At 53.5% G+C, this 22,591-nt stretch overlaps 1 protein-coding gene and 1 long non-coding RNA gene across 2 annotated transcripts in view; both read right to left on the bottom strand.

Moving 5' to 3' along the window:
- Positions 1 to 22,591, bottom strand: part of LOC134495998 (uncharacterized) — a 159,640-nt gene that overhangs the window by 78,598 nt on the left and 58,451 nt on the right. The window lies entirely within an intron of this gene.
- Positions 1 to 22,591, bottom strand: part of DLG4 (discs large MAGUK scaffold protein 4) — a 38,113-nt gene that overhangs the window by 13,544 nt on the left and 1,978 nt on the right. The window contains exons 2-5 of the mRNA XM_063301701.1: positions 2,861 to 2,914; positions 2,625 to 2,675; positions 2,060 to 2,184; positions 795 to 964 (exon numbers count right to left, since the gene is read on the bottom strand). Coding sequence (XP_063157771.1) covers positions 795 to 964; positions 2,060 to 2,184; positions 2,625 to 2,654 — 325 coding nt within the window. The 5' untranslated portion in view covers positions 2,655 to 2,675; positions 2,861 to 2,914. The remainder of the gene's footprint in view (positions 1 to 794; positions 965 to 2,059; positions 2,185 to 2,624; positions 2,676 to 2,860; positions 2,915 to 22,591) is intronic.

Below are 22,591 nucleotides of genomic sequence, written 5' to 3'. Positions count from 1 at the left end.
GGGAAGATTTACTCCCCAGGAAGGAGGTCGTCTCCCCAGTGAGAGATGCAGACCTCAGAGAAGGGCAGAGGGGGCTGGACATGAGGGGAAGCCATCTGGAGGAAGCGTTTCCCTAGGGGTGAGCTCCTTTCAGCACTTTTAAGAACTGCTTGTGCCGGGATAGATGATGGTCCCACAGAGTCGTGGTTTTGGAAGAAGACCTCTGAGGGCATCTAGTCCAACCCCCTGGTCAAGGCAGGACCCGCCAGAGCATCTCTGACACGAGCTCTGGACAGCTTGGAGGCCTCCAGCAAAGGAGAACTCACACTTCCAGGGGTAGCTAAAAAAGAGACCGTGGATTCAACAGCCCTCCTCTCTCATTTGTCCCCAGCAGCTGGCATTCAAAGGTACACCGAGCCTGCCCATGGAGGTTCCATTTATGAAGCTTACTCTTGCTAGGGGTGGGGGGGTGGAGGAGGAGATTTTTTTCCCTTGAGAATATTGAAAATACAAAATGTTTTATGGCAAACCGCCCAGAGTCCCTTTTGGGAGATGGGCGGTGATAAATTTGATTAATAAAATAATAAATGAATGAATGAATGAATGAATGAATGAATGAATAAATGAATGAATGAATGCCATTCTCCCTACCCAGAAGCACAGCTAGAGAGAAATTGCCTCTAAATGTAGGACAACCGGCTTCACCCAAAGGAGAGCTGGGATGCACGCAAGCAGCAGAGCCACAAAGAGCGGGGAACACGAGCGGGGGCCCTTCCCCACGCACATGGGATGTCTCGGGGGCGGAGGGGGCTCACCTTTAGGGCCTTTGATCAGCTTGATCTCCATCACCTTCTCCGCCAGAGGTTTCCTGCGCATGACATAGAGTCGTACGATGGAGCCGGCCTCCTTCAGCGCCTCAACAGCTGTGCTGTGTGTCACCTCCCGCACATCCACGTCGTTCACAAAGAGGATGCTGTCATTCACTCTGCCCGGGAGAAACCACCCCAGAGGCCATTTCAACAAGTGGGGGGGAGGTGGACCACGGCGCTTGGGTGTTTGCGGGGGGCTGCTTCCATGGCAAGCTAGACATCGGCCTATCGGCCTGTGCTGGGCCTTCGGACAGCTCTCCAGACACAGCAGCAGCCCTGGACAGCTTCAGCAGAGAGCCAAACATCCTCACCAGTGGAATGACGGACACCCCCCACCTCCGCCCCCCCAGCTCTGATGGCCGGGAGACCAGAGGGAAAAAAAGAGAAAGCAAGAAAGCGGTTGTGCTAGAAATGAGATAAATCCATACCAGGTGGAGCTTTGATCACGCTGTTGTGACCGCCATCTTGACTTTTTGGACCCTGGGGGGCATTCTTTGGGGGAAACAGATGGAGAGCCCAGCCCAGTCACCACCTATTTTAGCTCACTGCCTTCCAGAATGATCAGATTGGACCCTTCAGCCATCTTGGTTGGGCTGATGGGACTCCAGGGGCATCTTTTTATAGTATTTATTTCTATCTTGGCTTTCAGACCCAGCAGGGGACAACTTTAGCCAGCCTTGGCTGATCTTGAAGAAAAGGTCAGCAGGGTTAGGCTTGGCAAATACTTGGATGGGGGACCACCAGGATATCCCAGGCTTCTAGATGAATCGGAAAAGCGAGCAGGCAAAACTACATCCCACTTCAGTATTGCTGCCCAGAAAACTGGCTGCACTGAGTACCAGGCTCAACTTGATGGAATATTTCCCCCTTTTTTTTCCTGCCTAGAGGACAGTCAACACAACAGCAACAGGGAAAGACACCTGGATGGGCCCATATTGAGATCAGCAGTTTTGCAGATGCTTAAAGGTCAAAAACAACCCTTCCCACGGTGCTCAGCCAGGGAACAATGGACACCGGCACATCTCTCTTGATAAAGGCGTCATGTGCTTCCAGTGTCAGCTCGGCCACCATTTTTGCAAGCACTTCAGGGACGTTCCCCCCATCTACCAAGAAGGCCAGCCGGGATGCTCCCCAGATCCCCGAACTGAAGACAAGCCCATCTCCACAGCTCCGCAAGGACTTCCCCACCCCACCCCACCCCACACGCTCACCTTAATCTCCCATCCTGAGCAGCTGCACCTCCAGGGATGATTTTTGTAATGAAGATGCTGGGGTCATCGCCAACATGCGGATTGTCAGTCCCACCGGCGATACTGAACCCCAGCCCGGAGTTGCCCTGGGAGAGAATAAATCTACATGCAAATCAACCACTACCACTGCCGTAGCCACAAGTGACGTCCAACTGAGGAAACCAGAGTTGGTTTAATGTGATGGTTGGTTGACGCGACGTGAGAAGCGGGGCCGGGTTTCCCACAATCCAAGCAGACCTGGAAATGCCTCAACCCTAGTTGGGTTTAGTCTAGCACAGTCTTTCTCAACCTCGGCAGCTTTAAGCTGTGTGGACTCCAACTCCCAGAATTCCCCAGCCAGCATGTGCTGGCTGGGGAATTCTGGGAGTTGGAGTCCACACAGCTTAAAGCTGCCAAGATTGGGAAACACTGGTCTAGCATGTTGTGTGAACCGGCCAAAGTCACCCTTCCCAGGCCCAAACCCAGCTCTCAACTGACCCAACCACCCTGCGTCAGTAGTCCCCCATCACCCACCCCCCGGAATTACCCTCTCTAGCGTGATCTCTTCATATTCCATTTCGCCTTCCGTTCCATTTACCTGGGAAAAGAAAGGGGGAGGTTGGCAGAGGTTGGCAAAGGTTGGCAGAGGTTGGCAGAGGTTGGCAGAGGCAGGCTTACCAACCCAACAGCAAAATGCTTCTGGAAGACCTCCGGGAGAAGCGGCATGCAAGGGGGGAGAGGGGACCTGGGGAGGCGATGAGGTCGACCTCCCCAGGAACTCACATAAGCTGGTGCTTCTAAGGTGTCTGTGTTGACAATGACGGGCGGGGAATTGGCCTGGAGGAGAGACAGAGAGACAGAGAAGGCAGCAAAATCACACAGCTGCCCAGCCTCAAGGCAACCAACTCTGGCAACGCTCTTCTGTGGGCTCCGGCCTGCAAGGGCCAGGGATGCCACCCCAGGTTTCCCCCCCTCCCCGTCCTGCACTTTTCCCTCTGGCCAAGAGCCTCCCCAAATCCTAAAAGCTGCCTTTTTCCTCCCGTCAGCCCAGCCCCCTGGCAGGGCTCCTGCGAGACTCCCAGGGGGCAGGAGGGAGACCCTTAGCTGAAGCCACAAATCCCGCAAAATGGAAGCAGGACCAATGTATAGGCAGGGCTGGTTCCCCTGATCGATGGAACTGAGGAAGACGCAGCACGGGGGACGGACGGATGCCCAAGAGGGGCACCCCAAATGTGCATGTTGTGATACCAAGCTGGGGCACCAGGGGGCACTGAGCCTGCAAGAGGAAGGCAGCAACGCGGGTGCCAAGCTGTTTGCCCTGCAATGCAAGTGGGTTGAAATCCCGCTTGGCTCCCGATCCACCAACCTCTCCCCCCCCATCCTTGCATTCTCTCCCTCTTAGTCTTCCACCTCCAGTGGCCGCTGACAACAGTCGCCATGGCAACACCATGACAACAGCATCTCCCTTTGGAAACAAGGGGACTGCCGGGCCAGGAGTAGCTCACGCCAGCCTCCATCCATCCTAACCTGACCCGGCCAGTGACTGGAGGTGGGAGGGGGGCTGTTTTAGGTAAAAGGGACGCAGCCCCACCCCCAGGCCAAAATGACTCCCATCCGTCCCTTCTGCTGCTGGGGGAGGGGGCAACATAGGATTCCAGCCTAGCCTTCCAACCTGAGCTCCCTCGGATGTGTTTGGACTACAGCTCCCATCCTCCCCCCCGGGCGGGTTCAACCCTCCCGCAGGTAATGAAGGCTGGGCTGGTGTGGCCGAGGTTTGCATCTGAGAAAGAAAATCCTCAGGGGTGCTCTTGATGATGCCACACACCGGTGCAGCAACTTCACGATGCAGTGATGTCACCAAGGCTTGTGGCTACTGCAATTATTATTATTATTATTATTATTATTCCTCTTCTCCAGGACTATGACAATGTTCTTCCAAGGGTGGGGGAGAGGAGAGAGACAGGAAGCTCCAGTCAAAGCCAGCCTTTGAAGTCCCCCGGGTACAAACTGGACTTAATCCCAAGGATGGCAGAAAATGGCAGCATGTTGCTCTGGGGGTCATGGAGGGTTCCCCACAACCACTGTCTGAGGACCCCCCCTTGCATTCAAATGCTGATCCCCCCTCTGAGAAAGGAGTTCTGGGCACTACAGTCCCCCTCCGAAGGGCGCCCGATTGGAAATGCTGGATTTACTGAGGGAGCAGGTATGACACACCTCCGTTGGCACCCAGCGCCTTCCCAAGGCCCCTCTCCTCCCCCAGCGAGCCCAGCCCCTCGCCACCAACCTGTTCTCCCCTACTATATAGTCCTGCCCTTTTGCCAGGGTTCACTTTCAAAGAATGATCAAGTGGAAGGCACATCGGAGGGCATCTAGCTGAACCCCCAGCTCAGGGTACAACCCTCCCCAGCCTCCCCTGGAAGACCCCTGGCGGAGGGGACTTCCCTGCTTCAAGTGGCAGCCTGTTCCACTGGCTGACAGGTCATACAGGTCAGGAAGCTCTTCCTAAGGTCTGGCCTCCTTGGAATTTTACCCCCTTGGTTAAGAACCACGTTCAAATCCTGCCTTATGGGGTAACAGAGAAGAAGCCCATTCTCTCTTCTCCCACACCCGTCCTTGGGTACCTTTCGGTTAAACACGCCCATTAAGGCAGTGTTTCTCAACCTGGGTGGCTTTAAGATGTGTGGACTTCAACTCCCAGAATCCCCCAGCCAGCTGGCTGGGGGATTCTGGGAGTTGAAGTCCACACATCTTAAAGCCACTCAGGTTGAGAAATACTGCATTAAGGGGTCTTCCATGGGCTTGGTTTCCAGACCCCTCCCCTCTGAACCACCCATTATTCCCTGCCCCTTTTGAACTGGGGTGCCCAAAATTGGATGCCGAACTCAGGTGGGTCTGACCAGGGCAGAGAGGAGGGGACCCTTCCCACCAGCTGTCTTTCCCCACACTTGACCCAGCCTGCCTTCTTGGCACGTTTCATTCTCAGTCCCTCTATTGTTTGAGCCCCCAGCCTGTCTCTCTACCCCCAGACCCCAACAAAGCACCCCCTGGAGGAGGACGCCTGCCTGAGATGGGCCAGGGAATGCCAACGCCCCAATCCAGATGCAATGACTACAGTTCCCATCATCCCCAGGCAAGGTTGGCCGGCCTAGGGAATCATCTCACCCACCAAGCCCTCGCAGAAGTGAGGCTTCCAGCCCGACTCTCCAGGCCCTTCCTCCAGAACGTCACCCATGGGCCCCTTCTGCCCCCCCCAGCGCAACCATTTTCATTCTCAGCCCTTCTCTTTCGAGACTGGAGATCAGATGTAAACAAAGGGACCCCCCAACTGAGCTCTCCTAGGGCTTAGGGGAAGCAAAGCAGCACTGGGCCAAGTTGGGCCTTGGATGGAAGACCACTAGGAAATGCCAGCCAGCAGTGGAGGCTAGGCTGGGAATATTTTTTTTCGAAATCCAGAAGGGATGCACAGCCCACTTGCCCCAGCTTTTCAAACCTCCACTGGTGTTAGAGGGAAAGGATGTGGGGACCCAGCGCCATCCTGGGGTGGAGGTAGGGGTCACTGATGCGCCAGACCCCGAGCAGGCCTGGAGGCTGGCTGTGGGGGGGCAGAGGAGGCTCAGCCCCCACCTCCGGGGGTCTCTGGTCTTCCCACAATGAGAGGAACGGAGAACATGTGTGGTGGGCTGGTGCCAGGTTGGCAGCTGTGTGTGGGTAGAGGGACTGTGTGGGAGAAGGATTGTCGAAGCACAGGCAAGTGGGTGGCATTTGATGATCTCTGCGGGTGGCTTTGGGGGGGTGAGTGTGAATGAGAGAACGAGAGGGACCGCGGGACCAGCCATGTTCAGCTGGACCAGCATCTCCAGCATCCTTGAGGTTTATGTGGGAGAGATGGAGAGACAGAGGGGGGGGGGGCACCCCATCAGTAGGGACCCAACCCCGGCAGGACGGCGTTCATGGATCTATCTGGGCCGCCGGTGAAACAAGGACATTGCAGTGCCAATACGTCTGGAGGGCGCCCCGTTGGGGAACGCTCCCATTGTTTGTGTAACGCTGCTGTGTAACGGGGCACCCTCCCAATGTGTCACAACACCACAGAACACGTTCCTAGGTCAATATTCCCCATTTAGTGACTTCCCATAGCTTGTGCCCATATGGCTGTGCCAGCAAGGGATGCTGGGAGTTGGAGTCCAACCCAACCCCCGCAACTCTAACCCTGGTTGGTGCCACAATTCTCAGGGGCTACAGTTTGAACAGGCCTCCCACATGCAGATTCTCATGCAGATTCTCAAACCAGCCTTGCAGATTCTGGGTAATATTTAGGTACAGGAACATTTTGAAAAATAGAACAAGCTTTAAAAAGTGTCCTTCCCTTTAGAAAATTACAACAAGGGAAGGCTGGTTGAAACACATATCCCTGAGATTTCTTCATGCAAGCATGCTGGGTTACCAACTATTGAGACCACACCTCCATATCAAAGAACACGGATGAGATGCGTTTGCCACCTTGTTGGGAACAGGCCCCTTAACTGCTTAATTCTCTGCTACCCACACTGGTTGACGTTTGTGTGAATGCTGACAGCCCCATCTCTGATTTTTAATGCTGGTTAGAAAATGGAGTCAATGTACAGGTAGTCCTTGACTTATAACCATTCGTTTAGCGACCGTTCAAAGTTACGACAGCACTGAAAAAAGTGACTTGCAGCCGGTCCTTGCACCTACAACTGTCGCAGTGTCCCTGTGGTCACATGATCAAAATTCAGGTGCTTGGCAACTGGCAAGTATTTACAAGGGTTACAGCATCCTGGGGTCATGTGATCACCATTTGCGACTTTCCCAGCCGGCTTCTAACAAACAAAGTCAGTGGTGGAAGCTGGATTCACTTAACAACTGTTTGATTCACTTAATGACTGCAGTGATTCGCTTAATGGCCGTGACAAAAAAGTTTGCAAAATTGGGTGTGATTCACTTAACAACCACCTCGCTTAGCGACAGAAGTTCAGGTCCCAATTGTGATCATAAGTCCAGGACTACCTGTAAAGTCTTATACTGAATCCAGGCTTCTGGAATTCGGCACAACTGAATTAATCTTGGGAGGTCAGGAGGGAAGGATGGAAAGGTGGTGCCATAAAGTTCCCTGAGGAACCTCCGCGTATTTCTAGCTGCTAGTGCTATTCCTTCATCCCACAATCTTGACGCCCACCTTCAGTTTCTAAAAAGCCCCTGAAAGCAGGGCACCAGGCAGCGGGGCACTCTGTTCAGCCTGCCTGGCTGGGAGTGTCCCAGGAAGGTTGCGCAAAAGACCACACTCTGCACAGGGGCAGAAGCACCGGGGCATTCCCCAGGATGGCGATCTTAAAATGCAGGGAAGGCATGAAGGCTGGGGACCCCAGGAGCAGGGCGGGGGGGCAGATAAGAGGGGTGTGTACGTGGGGGAGATGGCTGCTCAATGCCCCCTTCTCTCGGCCTCCCATCCGTGTTCTGTTTGGGGCCAGGCTGGGCTCAGAGGAGCAACTTTCCCGCCCCCAGCACCGGAGCATCAGAGAAGGAACCTGGAAACGCTGCCTCCCCTGGGGACGGGGCACATTTCTACAAAGGCATTGCGCCAGCAACCCACTTTCCCTTTCCAAAAAGAGAACGGGGCTGGGTGCGGGGGGGGGGGGAGTAAGGCAGTAATTCTGCTGCCAGGGGAGGGGGGGATGAATTATTTAGAGCTGCTAATGAGGCTGCCTCGTTCTGTGCTGGAAACTCCATGAGTTTCATTTCAGTATTCACGTGCACGGGAATGCACCCTCTTTCTGGGGGATGGAGGAAAAACTCCCCCGCGATGGCTCCACCTAGCGGCCACCTGGATTATTGCAGGCCAGATGTGGCAGCCAGACTCTCAGGGCTCTGGGACTACAACTCCCAGAATTCTTCCGCTGCTGCTGGGAAATCAGAGGCTTATCACTAAGTGCTTGCTCCCACCAGCTGCAGGAAAGCTGGGGAGGACTCTTGCTGGAAAGAACCAAGCTGAAACTCATCTCTCCGACAGCAGGGGATCCGGTATTTCACCCTGTACGACTTAAAGAGTTGAAGTCCACACATCTTTAGGTCGCTGAGGTTGAGAAGTGCCACTCTAGTCCTCATGCTGGTGGACCACAGGTCAGCAAATAAACTGTTTGCACATCCCGAAGCAAAGCTAAGGGGGAGCCCTCGCTCGTGACCCATGAGCTGCTGAAAGCCCCATGGCAGACAAAGTCCAGGTGACGTGGACTACATTCCCAGCAGCCCCCAGCAGCAGCAGGACGGGAGTTGCAGCCAATCGGAGCACAGTCTCTGCTGAAAAAGACGCCCCCCCCCCCTGCCCCGCAGCTGCCCACTCCTGTCCTGGAGGGCATGCCTCCTCCCCCTCCTCACCCCCCCCATTTTCCAAAATCAGATCTTCTGCGAAGTAAGGGGGTGCGGCGGATCAAAACTGGGGTGGGGGTGGGAGCCTTGGATGCATTAAGGATGCCGAAATAGCAAAGCGTATTCCAACACGTGAAAGCAGGTTGGCCTTTTGCCCCCCCCGCCCGCCCGCCCGCCCGCCCCCACAGCCACTGCATCGATCCCCCCCCACATCTCTCACCTTGCCAAGCAATGCAGCATTCCCAGAAGCAAATTCACAAACACAGGCAACCCTTTCATCTTCAAAGCAACCCCCTCCCTCTGACCTGCGTGGTGGTGGGGAGGAGAAGCGGGGTGGGGGGGACCCCAGGCGGGGGCAGGAAACCGAGGCAGAGAGGCCTGCCTGGCTGCAGAGATGGCTAAGCTGACCCCTTCCTTAAAAGGAGGAGGGGGGAGTTGGCAGGATGGCGGCTTTTGGACGGAGGCTGCTGAATAATCTGTGCAAACGTTAAAGCGAAAGGCAACAAAAATGAAACCGAGGGGTATTCCCTCCCCCCCCCGCGGCCGCTTCCCCTTTCTTAGGAAAAGCAGCAAAATGGATTATTTGAAAGTCATGTCCTGCAAGCCCCCCCCCCCTTCTCTCCCATTCATAACTCAGGAACATTTACAGTATAAACACGCTGACGCCATCTGTCTCAAAAGCTGACGCACTCCACTTGCCCCAACAGAAAACAACAACACACACAGAGACGCACCACAGACACACCGGGACAGACACGCGCAGCACTTCATTCAGGGAAGCTGGCCTGGCTAGCAAAAGCAATATAAAAAGCCCCCCCATTCCTCCTTTTATTCAACCTCCAAATCTCATTCCTCCCCTGAAATAAAATAATCTCGGGACACACAACGCCCATCCATGGCTGGACCCCCAGCAGTGCAGCACCCCTAGGCCCCACCCCCAGGCTTCCCCGGGGCTCCAGTGGCCCCAAGTCAGCCATTCCTCTTCCGACAGAATGGGGGGGCTCTCCCGGGGTCATTTATGACGGGGCAAGCCTCTAAGGCTCTGTGGAGGATGGCTTGGAAACCGGTGACCCCCGCGGGCTGACGTCCCCCGACGGAGGGAAACAGTTTTTACCTTGCTGAAGCTGCCCCCCCAGGGGAGTCCCAACCTGCTTACCCCCCCAAACTGAGCTGTCCTGCCAGAGGAACCCCACGCCCTGTCCCCAGTGATTCCCAAGAGCAAGGGTGCCAAATCTCTGCCCTGCCTGTCTCTCCTTGCTTGAGTCACTCCCCCCTCGGGCCTAAGGGAATCCAGGACCCCCCCTCACCCCTTTCCCAAACCTGCCCCCGTTCCCTCTTCTGAGCCTTTTGCCCCCCAGCAGTCTGGCCCCGCCCAACCCACAGGAGCAGCCCTTTGCTCCATCCTGCCTGGCAGTGGCCCCCCAAAGTGTAACCCTCACCCCCAATATTTGCACTCAACCTTGGCATAGCTGTCTTGGACTACAGCCCCCCCCCCCAGTCAGAGTGATGGGTGTTGTAGTCCAGTGCAGTTGGAAGGCCAGATTGGAGGCTGCTGCCCACGACCCCCAGAGCAGGGCTGACTCCAGAGAGACCCCTCTCTCCCCCCCCTTGTCCAAACCCACTCTGGGCTCCCTGCAGCCTCCAAAAACACCACTGAGGTTGTTTTAAAAACTGTCTCCCTGCCCAGCTCCCAACCCTTCTCCCTTTGCTGTCCCAAATTACAGACCCCCCCGCCCCCGTTGCTGCCCCCCACAATACCGTGAGCAGATGCCGTTCCTTCTTCGCCTTCCGGACGTTGCTAAGAAAGCGACGGCCCATTTTCTTGGCATACCAGACGGATACAAACATGATGCCCCCCGTTTGCGGGGGGGGGGGCGGGATATGGCACCGAAAGGTGGGGATGGACCAAGGCAGGTCCCCCCCCAGTTCCTTGGGAGCCCCTTCAAGATTCCAAAATTCCTCCAAGCTTTGCCCCCCTGATTTGGGGCTTTGCTTGCGGAGCAAAAGGGGAGGAAGGGGCACCCCGAGCTCCCTCTGCCGGGAAACTCCTGCGCTGGGTCGGATGGGGCAGGGGGCTAAACGGTGCCACTGATGGGGGGGCAGAGAGGTGCTCTATCCCTCTGCCCTGCTCAGCCTCGTCATCCTCAGCAGAGTGGCAAGCTCACATCCCCTTCCTTCCTTCCCTGCTCATGTCAGGTGAAAAGAAATTGGGGGTGGGGGGGGAATAAGCTCACGCTCTCGATGGGCCAGAAAAAAATTCAATAAAAGAGGAGCAGCAGCAGGTGGAGGCGGCAGGGAGGGGGGGCCCCGGCCAGCCCCGAAGAGGAAAAGGGGAGAAGGGGGGGCAATCTCTACACAGGGGAAGAGATGGTGAGCGGGGGGGGGGGGGGGCTATTGCGGCTGCCGGATCCTCCCCAGCTTGGTAGGCATCTCCTACCGCTGGACGCCCGTTTCTGCACCCACCCCCCGCCGGCATGCTCCTCCCCACCGCCCTTCTCCATCCGATGCTCTTGGCAGATGGGGGCCCAGATGGCGCAGGATCGGATCCCCCGTCCCTTCTGGGGCCAAAGATGCAGGAGAAGGGGGGGGGGGGAGGAAGGCGGGATGCCGGCTCGCTCTGGGCAGGGACTTGGGGAGAAACAGGGGGTCCCCCCGCCCCCCCTCCCTCGCTGGCCATCCAGAGGCTTCCCCTCTGCACCCCTCCAGCCCGGGTGGGGGGCAGCTCGAGGACACATTCTGGTTGCAACGACGGCCGCTCCCCCCCCTCTCAAGAGCATCTTTTCATCAGCAAGGAAGGAGGAGGGAGGGGGGTCTGGGCTTCCGGTGGCAGCCGGTGGGGGCAGAAAAAGGGGAACGGGGACTGGGTCTTGGGCGGCGGGGGCGGGTTAGCACGGAGAAGGTCGGGGGGAGGGGTGAGGAGGGAGGGGAGGCCCGGAGCAGAGCCGCCCCTCCGGACGGCTGGGAAAGGGACGAGGAAGGCTCCTGGGGAGGGGGGGGCGAACGGCCAGGGGGCCACAGGTCCCGGAGCGCAAGCGGGGAGGGCAGGTGGGACCCTGCCGGAAGACCCCAATTACCTGCCGGAGGCGGACGGCGCTCCTCCGGAAGAGCGGGGCCGGGGGCCGGCCAGAGGCCGTGCCGGCAGGGGCGCGCCAGGGCCGGCTCCCGGGCAGCGAGCCGAGGATGTCGCCGGCCGGGCTTTGGGACCGGGAAGGGCAGCCGTCCGTCCGCGAGCGCCCCGCCGTTGGCCGCCTCCGCCGCCAGGGGGAGCCCTTCTCCTGCGGCTGCCTGCTGCAAAGCCTCTTTCCGGCCTCCTTCCCCAACCTGGCGCCCGGCCCACGTGGGGGGCTCTGGGCATGCTGGGAGCTGCAGTCCCAATATCGCCGGAGGGGAGCGGGTGGGGGAAGGCTGGCCCAAGGGAAGGGCCGAAGGAGAAGAAAAGCGAAGGATGCCCTTTGGAGGGGAGCAAGTTGCGATGTGCATGTGGTGGAGCTGCGGTTCGCTCCGTTTCAGCCCCAGGAGCGGTCCTCCAGGCCTCCGATCCCCTGGATTCACACCAGGATTCAGAGAGCCAATAGCAGCTTTTCCGATTCACAAATTTTATGAAAAGGCAGAAGCTTCTGGGCCTTTTAATACAATTTGTGAGCCAGGAAAAGCACTACAGGTAGTCCTCGACTTACAACCACATTTGGGACCAGAACTTCCATCGCTAAGCGAGGCGGTTCTTAAGTCATTCCCGATTTTACGACTTTTTTGCCACCGTCGCTAAGTGAATCACATGGCCGTTACACAAATCCGGCTTCCCCCATTGACTTTGCCTGTCGGAAGCCAGCTGGGAAGGTCACCAGTGGCGATCATATGACCCGGGATGCTGCAACTGCTGTAAATATGTGCCAGTTGCCAAGCGCCTAAATTTTGATCACATGACCGCAGGGATACTGCGAACGGTCATAAGTGTGAGAATTGGTTGCAAATAACTTTTTCCAGCACCGTCGTAACTTCGAATGGTCACTAAACGAATGGTTGTAAGTCGAGGACTAACTGTACTAGACTCCTTGTGATTTTTTTGCCCCTGTAGATGAACCGCTCCCCTCTACGACGGATCCAAGGCAGGGTGAGCCCCAGAGGTTAACCTTTCAGATGGGAAGGAAGGCAAAAGCTGTTGACAGTCACGTCAGGAGTAACAATACCCAACAAAGCCTGTCTAAATAAAAGTTTCCTCCAGTTTGCATCTTCCTACTCAGCTCCTCCAACTGGGACTGCCCGGTTGAAAAAAGCCGAGTGGGAGGATGCCACGGGAAGAAACAGCACGTCAGGATGTCCAACCAGGCCTAACGCTAGCCCTTGCCTTCTCTTGCGATCCTGATCAAAGGTAAACTTCCCTGGAGATGGAGGTTCCATCTAGCTGGGAGGGGCATGGATGCCTTAATTCTCCATCCCCAATGCAAGGGGCTGATTCTGGCACAGAGACAGGAGGGCCCTTGGAAGTGAAAACTTGACTCAGACAGGCAAAATATTCTGCCTGGTCCAGAAACACCAAAAGAAAAGAAGATTCCATTGGAGGCCACATAATTAGCACTGCCAAGGCATTTATTTGCTGCTGCTTGGAAATTATGATTCCCCCAAATTCCTAAGGAGAAGCCACTATTTTTTAATAAAAAAGGGCCTTTGCCTGTTTGTCTCCCCCTCCCACTCTAGAAGAGACCCCTCTTCAAGCCAGGCCTCTCCAGGCTGTCAACCAGTGTTTTTCAACCTCTGCAGCTTTAAGATGTGTGGACTTCAACTCCCAGAATTCCCCAGCCAATATGCAAACGGAGTGGACTAGAAGACCTTCTGATTCCCCCATCCTACTTTGCCAGCTGGGCCAAGCCAGTGTTACTCAACCTTGGCCACTTTAAGATGTGTGGACTTCAACTCCCAAGGCTGGCTGGGGAATTCTGGGAGTTGAAGTCCACACATCTTAAAGTGGCCAAGGTTGAGTAACAATGCCCTAACTTAACAAATGCAGCAAAACTAGAAAAAGTCTGCATGCGCACACAGGCACACTAATTACCGCTGCTCTGCCAGTAACTAACAGCGAGGAACCATTTTAGAACTGATTAACTGTCCTGACCTTTCAGCCACGGGGCCAACAGTAAGGCAAGGCCCAGCTGTCCTGCCACGTCCTCAGGAGGGAGGGAGCAGACATGACACACACAAAAGATACAGAGCTTCAACTGTGCCGCCATAGCCTCCATTTTGACTTTTTTGCCCTCCCCTGGGTACACTTCCCTGTTCATACCCAGTAGAGCTTAAAGCTGTCCTTGGCAGTTCCAGTTTTAAAGTAGTGTTTTCTCCTTGGGGCAGGCAACAAAGTGCAGCAGTTTTGGCATAGGTACAGTTGGACACATTTCCGAGTTCAGCCCGTGCTCCTGCCAGGAAACCCGAGGGGTACGATCAACTTGGCACCTCCTGCCTCCTTGGGACTGTCATGGTCATGACTCCGCCTCTCCAGCCCCTGGACACTGTCCTCCAGGGCCATTCTGCTTCGGGCAGTGAGGAGATCCAGGTCTTTCAAAGGGGTCCTACTTTTTATCTCTGTCAAGTCTCCAAGCCAACTGCTGGCTTGGAGACTGTGTCAGCCTGACCGGCACTGACCAGCAGGGGGGCCTGAGAGGCAAAGAGGGGGAAGAGAGAGAGAGCTGGCTTAGTTTCTTTAGGGGGCAGCTCTCCCTGCCCTTGCCAGCTTTTGAGCGTGGTTTTAGCACTCTTCAAGAATAGCGTTAAACCCATGTTCAAAGGAAGCTGACTATCAGAGTGCTATTCCAGAAGAGCGCTAAAACCATGCTAAAAAGTAGCAGAAAATGTCTGCACAAAACCAGAGCAAGTTTTGATGGAAGAAGAGCGCTAAAACCATGCTAAAAAGTAGCAGAAAATGTCTGCACAAAACCAGAGCAAGTTTTGATGGAAGACAAGCCCTCCCTGCCACCACCACCAACAGTCTAGCCATCCGTCAAAACTTACCTCCATCCCAACCCATGTTATGGAGAGTGATGGGGGATTGTTTCCCCATCAACTGGTGATGCTTCAGGGGAAGGGAAGGCAATGAGGCTGCGCAAATCCCTGCCTTGACCTGCTCTGTATGACATAAATGAAGACCGTGCCATTCCCCGGCATTGTGCCCCTGGCAGAATGGTCATTGCCAGTGGGGGGCAGAACCTGCTCTGCTCCTCAAGGGCTGGTGGGCGACCCTTGGCTGCGATGAAGGGCCCTGGAAGTGCTTTGTGGGGGCTCTGAAGGCCGATGACCCAGGACAGAAGCAGAGCTCTGCCATTTCTGCCAGCTGTCCTCGTATCTGTAAAGGAGCCCAGGGGAGGCCAAGCCACTGGCGGGCACTTCCTGGAAAAGCCTCCTTTTGAAACCGACCCCTCAAATACAGATCCGTCCTGCCACACTGTCCTGTTATTTCTACTGGAGGGGGGCACAGATGTAGCTAGCCCATCATTTCAGCTGCACAACAGCAGGGACATGTGGGGATTGTAACGCCAGCTGACCTGTACAAGGGTGCTTGTCAAGAACAAGGTCATTGCACATGAAACGTTCTCAACTATCCACAGGCTGCTGATAAAAACCTAATGAATTAGCATTGACACATCCCCTCGTTCATATTGCACGGACTCTTATTTTAGAAACGGACACAATGTTGTAAAATTGGTATTAAAAAACCAGCAGCGTCCATCCTGTACCCAAACCGCATGGTTAAAAAGTATAAAAAGGAGACTTTCCCTGGTGCCAGTACTAAGCCGGATGGGGAATCACCAGGAGATCCTGTGCAAGAGCCCCTTCCACATTGTTGCTAGGACAGCCACATGGGTCTTTTGATGGAATCACCGAGAACTAACTCTGCTCATGGGCTTACCCTCACCTTAAAAGGAGGGGAGAGACAACCACCCTCTTGACTTTTTTGAACCTCTTCCAGCACTCATCCCTGTTTCTCCCCTTACTTTTTTTTTCCCCGCAATGAGTATAAAGCTGCATGAAATTGAGGGAAAGCTTTAAGCGCAGACTTCAGGAAAATCCTTTCAACATCCTTGCTTTGGGAGAGAAGAACTACAGATAGTCCTTACTTAATGACCACAATTGGGACCAGAATTTCGATTGCTAAGCGAAGTGGGTCATTAAGTGAATCTGACCCGATTTTACAACCTTTTTTGCAGCAGTCATTAAGTGACTCACCATGGGCATTAAGCGAACCATGTGTCGTTAAGCGAATCACACAGTACCCAACTGATTTTGCTTCCCAGAAGCCAGCCGGGAAGGTCAAAAATGGTCATCACGTGACCACGGGATGCTTGCGATGGTCATAAATGCAAACCGGTTGCCAAGTGCCCAAATCATGATCATGTGACTGCAGGGACACTGCAACGGTCATAAGTGTGAGGATCGGTCGCAAGTTGGTTTTTCCAGCACCATCGTAAGTCCAAACTGTCACTAAATGTATGGTCATTAAGCGAGGACTACCTATAACAAAGAGCCCACAACTCTGCAAGGGCTCCGAGAAATTTTATTTCGACGTTCCTCCCGCAACGAGCAAGAACTGGGGATGCACTAAAAGGCTTGCTGTGCTGAAGAGGCAGACGTCTGGCTGTCTCCTCCTGTAAAGCTGCCTTTGGCTTCCCCTGGGCCTGGCCACTCCAGATCAGGTCTCGGAGGAGCCCTGCTCTCGGTTCCACCGTCTCCCCGATCTTTCAGAGTCAGCCCGATGCTCGCCCAGGTTCGGAGAGGTACGAAGCACCGGGATCTGCATTGACTTTAGGAGTCTTGCAAGAGTTTTGTCCAAATCCACCAATCAGACTTCCCCAGCCCACCCATTAAGAGTGCGACCGCTTGGGGGCACGCCCCGGCTCATGCCCTGCACCTCCCCACCTGACGGTGGTGGCGCTTACCCCCAGCCACATACGCCGTACGAACACAACCCGTTCTAACCCCCGAATCCACCGTTCCTCCCCACGGCTCGCAACTGTACGTACATATACCTCTCAGCCGGGCAGAGCAGAGGCTACGCGTGTCGAAGGGCTGTGGAAAGGCTGTGTGAGGGTGGATGGCACGGGGGGAGGGAACGCAAAGCATCAAGCCATGCCCATCGCACTCACACGTGCATGCACAACGTATGTAGAGAGCAGACAGAGCCGCAACAGGTACATAAACTCACATGGGAGTCCCTGGTGCCCTCTGAGCCTGGTGGTGTCCTTGCTGGGCGTTTCGTGGCCCGACTAGGCAACCCCATCAGCTGCGAGGGCGGGTGGGCTTTGCGCCCTGTTTATACACAGCGGCTTGCCAGCCGGTCTTGGGGGGGGTCTCTCCTTGGTAGTGCCTCCATTGGGGTCTTGCTCTCTGCCTGATTGTTTGCCTGGTGTTAAGCCCTGCTTATCTGGGTGTTGCCTGGCTGGAGAGGGATGCGCTCTGTGGTTCATCCCTACGTGTCTCTATTGACGGCTGATTTCTGTTTGTTTGTTTGTTTGTTTGTTTCTATGCGTCTCTATTGACGGCTGACGTGCCTGAGCGGCCCGGCTTCCAGGAATTCCCTCGCGTTCTGGGAGTCAGCTTGGCCGAGGACGCTCGCCGTTTCCCAGCGGAAAGTTTTGGCTGGGTCTGTCCCTGTGTGGGGAGGCGGAGGAGTTTCGGCGGCGCCTTCCGACTGCCGGCTGGTGCCCTATGGATGCGCCCTGCCGGTCTTCGGCCCGCCCGTCCCACGCGGTGGCTGTGGCGGTCCTCGCGCTGCGTGTTGCGGATGGCCCGTTTCCTCTTCGTGGGCTCCTGGGCCTTCGGGTTTGCTTCGGGTGTTCCGGCGGGCTTTTGTTGGTTTGCGTGCTGCGGAGATGCTGTGAGGTTGCGCTGGTCTGTCGGCGGTTTCCGAGATGTGTCCGACGTCTGGCAGCGTCACCCTTCGCATAGCTTGTGCTGGCTGTGCTGTGGCGGGCTGAGGGGTCAGGCAAGTTTTGATAAAGTTGGGGGGGTGCCCATTTGGTTGGAAGGTGCTGTATAGGCGGCCTGTACCTAACACCCAAGGGACCACCACTCTCAGGCCTCACAACGCAGCATCTAGATGTCAAGATTAAAGATAGACATTTTGGGCATCAGTGAACTGAAATGGGCTGGAATGGGCCACTTCACATCAAATGACCACCAGATCTACTACTGCGGACAAGAGGACCACAGAAGAAATGGAGTAGCCTTCATAATTAATAGTAAAGTGGCTAAAGCAGTGCTTGGATACAACCCAAAAAACGACAGAATGATCTCAATTCGAATTCAGGGCAAGCCATCTAACATCACAGTGATCCAAATATACGCCCCAACCACAGATGCTGAAGAGGCTGAAGTAGAGCAGTTCTATGAGGATCTGCAGCACCTACTGGACAACACGCCTAAAAGAGATGTTATTTTCATCACGGAAGACTGGAATGCTAAGGTGGGCAGTCAAGTGACACCTGGAATTACAGGTAAGTATGGCCTGGGAGAACAAAATGAAGCAGGACACAGGCTGATAGAATTTTGCCAAGACAACTCACTCTGCATAACAAACACTCTCTTCCAACAACCTAAGAGACGGCTTTATACATGGACTTCACCAGATGGACAACACCGAAATCAGATTGACTACATCCTCTGCAGCCAAAGGTGGCGGACATCTGTACAGTCGGTAAAAACAAGGCCTGGAGCTGACTGTAGTTCCGATCACGAACTTCTTCTTGCACAATTTAGGATCAGGCTAAAGAGATTAGGGAAGACCCACAGATCAGCTAGATAGGAGCTCACTAATATTCCTAAGGAATATGCAGTGGAGGTGAAGAACAGTAAGGACTTAGTAGATAGGGTCCCGGAAGAACTCTGGACAGAAGTTGGCAGCATTGTTCAGGAGGCGGCAACAAAATACATCCCAAAGAAAGAGAAAACCAAGAAGGCAAAATGGCTGTCTGCTGAGACACTAGAAGTAGCCCAAGAAAGAAGGAAAGCAAAAGGCAACAGCGATAGGGGGAGATATGCCCAATTAAATGCAAAATTCCAGAGGTTAGCCAGAAGAGATAAGGAATTATTTTTAAACAAGCAATGCGCGGAAGTGGAAGAAGACAATAGAATAGGAAGGACAAGAGACCTCTTCCAGAAAATTAGAAACATCGGAGGTAAATCCCAGGCAAAAATGGGTATGGTCAAAAACAAAGATGGCAAAGACCTAACAGAAGAAGAAGAGATCAAGAAAAGGTGGCAAGAATATACAGAAAACCTGTATAGGAAGGATAACAATATCGGGGATAGCTTTGACGGTGTGGTCAGTGAGCTAGAGCCAGACATCCTGAAGAGTGAGGTTGAGTGGGCCTTAAGAAGCATTGCTAATAACAAGGCAGCAGGAGACGACGGCATCCCAGCTGAACTGTTCAAAATCTTGCAAGATGATGCTGTCAAGGTAATGCATGCTATATGCCAGCAAATTTGGAAAACACAGGAATGGCCATCAGACTGGAAAAAATCAACTTATATCCCCATACCAAAAAAGGGAAACACGAAATAATGTTCAAACTATCAAACAGTGGCACTCATTTCACATGCCAGTAAGGTAATGCTCAAGATCCTGCAAGGTAGACTTCAGCAGTTCATGGAGCGAGAATTGCCAGATGTACAAGCTGGGTTTAGAAAAGGCAGAGGAACTAGAGACCAAATTGCCAATATCCGATGGATAATGGGAAAAGCCAGGGAGTTTCAGAAAAACATCTATTTCTGTTTTATTGACTATTCTAAAGCCTTTGACTGTGTGGACCATAACAAATTGTGGCAAGTTCTTAGTGGTATGGGGATACCAAGTCATCTTGTCTGCCTCCTGAGGAATCTGTATAACGACCAAGTAGCAACAGTAAGATCAGACCACGGAACAACGGACTGGTTTAAGATTGAGAAAGGAGTACGGCAGGGCTGTATACTCTCACCCTACCTATTCAACTTGTATGCAGAACACATCATGCGACAAGCTGGGCTTGAGGAGTCCAAGGGTGGAGTTAAAATCTCTGGAAGAAACATTAACAATCTCAGATATGCAGATGATACCACTTTGATGGCTGAAAGCGAAGAGGAACTGAGGAGCCTTATGATGAAGGTGAAAGAAGAAAGTGCAAAAGCTGGCTTGCAGCTAAACCTCAAACAAACCAAGATTATGGCAACCAGCTTGATTGATAACTGGCAAATAGAGGGAGAAAATGTAGAAGCAGTGAAAGACTTTGTATTTCTAGGTGCGAAGATTACTGCAGATGCTGACTGCAGTCAGGAAATCAGAAGACGCTTAATCCTTGGGAGAAGAGCAATGACAAATCTCGATAAAATAGTTAAGAGCAGAGACATCACACTGACAACAAAGGCCCGCATAGTTAAAGCAATGGTGTTCCCTGTAGTAACATATGGCTGCGAGAGCTGGACCATAAGGAAGGCTGAGCGAAGGAAGATCGATGCTTTGGAACTGTGGTGTTGGAGGACAATTCTGAGGGTGCCTTGGACTGCAAGAAGATCAAACCAGTCCATCCTCCAGGAAATAAAGCCAGACTGCTCACTTGGGGGATTGATATTAAAGGCAAAACTGAAATACTTTGGCCACATAATGAGAAGACAGGAGACCCTGGAGAAGATGCTGATGCTGGGGAGAGTGGAGGGCAAAAGGAAGAGGGGCCGACCAAGGGCAAGGTGGATGGATGATATTCTAGAGGTGACGGACTCGTCCCTGGGGGAGCTGGGGGTGTCGACGACCGACAGGAAGCTCTGGCGTGGGCTGGTCCATGAAGTCACGAAGAGTCGGAAGCGACTAAACGAATAAACAACAACAAAACCTTGACAGCATCATCTTGCAAGATTTTGAACAGTTCAGCTGGGATGCCATCGTCTCCTGATGCCTTGTTATTAGCAATGCTTCTTAAAGCCCACTCAACCTCACTCTTCAGGATGTCTGGCTCTAGCTCACTGACCACACTGTCAAAGCTATCCCCGATATTGTTATCCTTCCTATACAGGTTTTCTGTATATTCTTGCCACCTTTTCTTGATCTCTTCTTCTTCTGTTAGGTCTTTGCCATCTTTGTTTTTGACCATACCCATTTTTGCCTGGGATTTACCTCCGATGTTTCTAATTTTCTGGAAGAGGTCTCTTGTCCTTCCTAGTCTATTGTCTTCTTCCACTTCCGCGCGTTGCTTGTTTAAAAATAATTCCTTATCTCTTCTGGCTAACCTCTGGAATTTTGCATTTAATTGGGCATATCTCCCCCTATCACTGTTGCCTTTTGCTTTCCTTCTTTCTTGGGCTACTTCTAGTGTCTCAGCAGACAGCCATTTTGCCTTCTTGGTTTTCTCTTTCTTTGGGATGTATTTTGTTGCCGCCTCCTGAACAATGCTGCCAACTTCTGTCCAGAGTTCTTCCGGGACCCTATCTACTAAGTCCAGTCCCTTAAATCTGTTCTTCACCTCCACTGCATATTCCTTAGGAATATTAGTGAGCTCATATCTAGCTGATCTGTGGGTCTTCCCTAATCTCTTTAGTCTGATCCTAAATTGTGCAAGAAGAAGTTCATGATCTGAACTACAGTCAGCTCCAGGCCTTGTTTTTACCGACTGTACAGATGTCCGCCACCTTTGGCTGCAGAGGATGTAGTCAATCTGATTTCGGTGTTGTCCATCTGGTGAAGTCCATGTATAAAGCCGTCTCTTAGGTTGTTGGAAGAGAGTGTTTGTTATGCAGAGTGAGTTGTCTTGGCAAAATTCTATCAGCCTGTGTCCTGCTTCATTTTGTTCTCCCAGGCCATGCTTACCTGTAATTCCAGGTGTCATTTGACTGCCCACCTTAGCATTCCAGTCTCCTGTGATGAAAATAACATCTCTTTTAGGCGTGTTGTCCAGTAGGTGCTGCAGATCCTCATAGAACTGCTCTACTTCAGCCTCTTCAGCATCTGTGGTTGGGGCGTATATTTGGATCACTGTGATGTTAGATGGCTTGCCCTGAATTCGAATTGAGATCATTCTGTCGTTTTTTGGGTTGTATCCAAGCACTGCTTTAGCCACTTTACTATTAATTATGAAGGCTACTCCATTTCTTCTGTGGTCCTCTTGTCCACAGTAGTAGATCCGGTGGTCATTTGATGTGAAGTGGCCCATTCCAGTCCATTTCAGTTCGCTGATGTCCAAAATGTCTATCTTTAATCTTGACATCTCACCAGTAACCACATCCAATTTGCCCTGGCTCATAGATCTTACATTCCAGATTCCAATGGTGTGTTGATCCTCAGAACATCGGATTCGCCGTTCACCACCAGCACCATCGGCCGCTAACCGTCCTTTCAGCTTTGAGCTAGCTGCGTCATCACGTCTGGGGCTAGTTGAGCTCATCCTCTGTTCCTCCTCAGTAGCATTTTGACCATCTTCCGACCTGGGGGTCTCATCTTCCGATGGTATACCGACATATCTCTGGTTGTACTGATCCATTTAGTTTTCACAGCAAGAATACTGGGGTGGGTTGCCATTACCTTCCCCAGGGATCGCGTTTAGTCTGACCTCTCTGTCATGACCATCCCGTCTTGGGTGGCCCTTCACGGTTTAGCTCATGGCATCATTGAGGTGCTCAAGCTCCAGCACCACGGCAAGGTAACGATCCTTTGCTGAAGGTAAATAAATTTATTTTTATAGAAATGCCTGTTGTGTGATTTTGCTGATCTCTCGAGCCAAATGCTTTCCAGCACACTCTGACACACAGACACCCAACACAGCCAGGGCAAGCCGCTGTGTATAAAGAGGGTGCAAAGCCCACCCTCCCTCGCGCTGATGGTGTTGCCTAGTCGGGCCACGAAACGCCCGCAAGGAAACCACCAGGCTCAGAGGGCACCAGGGACTCCCCAGCGCAACCCTGAGCTACAGAAATTCTCTTCTATTGGGACATACACTCATGCCCACTCCTGGCATACCCAGGGTGGGGCAGTGGGGGCACTCTGCCCCAGGTGCAGGCCAGAAGGGGGTGCATTGTCTGGCAACTTGGGGACAACGAGGTGGCTCTTTGGAGGGTTGGTGGCAAGCGTGTTGTCAGGACGCTGCCGCCCACACACCGATCAGCTGTTTGACAGCTGGTGGCACA

Source organism: Candoia aspera, chromosome 4 (assembly GCF_035149785.1).
Source record: "Candoia aspera isolate rCanAsp1 chromosome 4, rCanAsp1.hap2, whole genome shotgun sequence".
Lineage (NCBI taxonomy): Eukaryota > Metazoa > Chordata > Lepidosauria > Squamata > Boidae > Candoia > Candoia aspera.
This window is presented reverse-complemented; position numbering and strand designations above follow the sequence as displayed.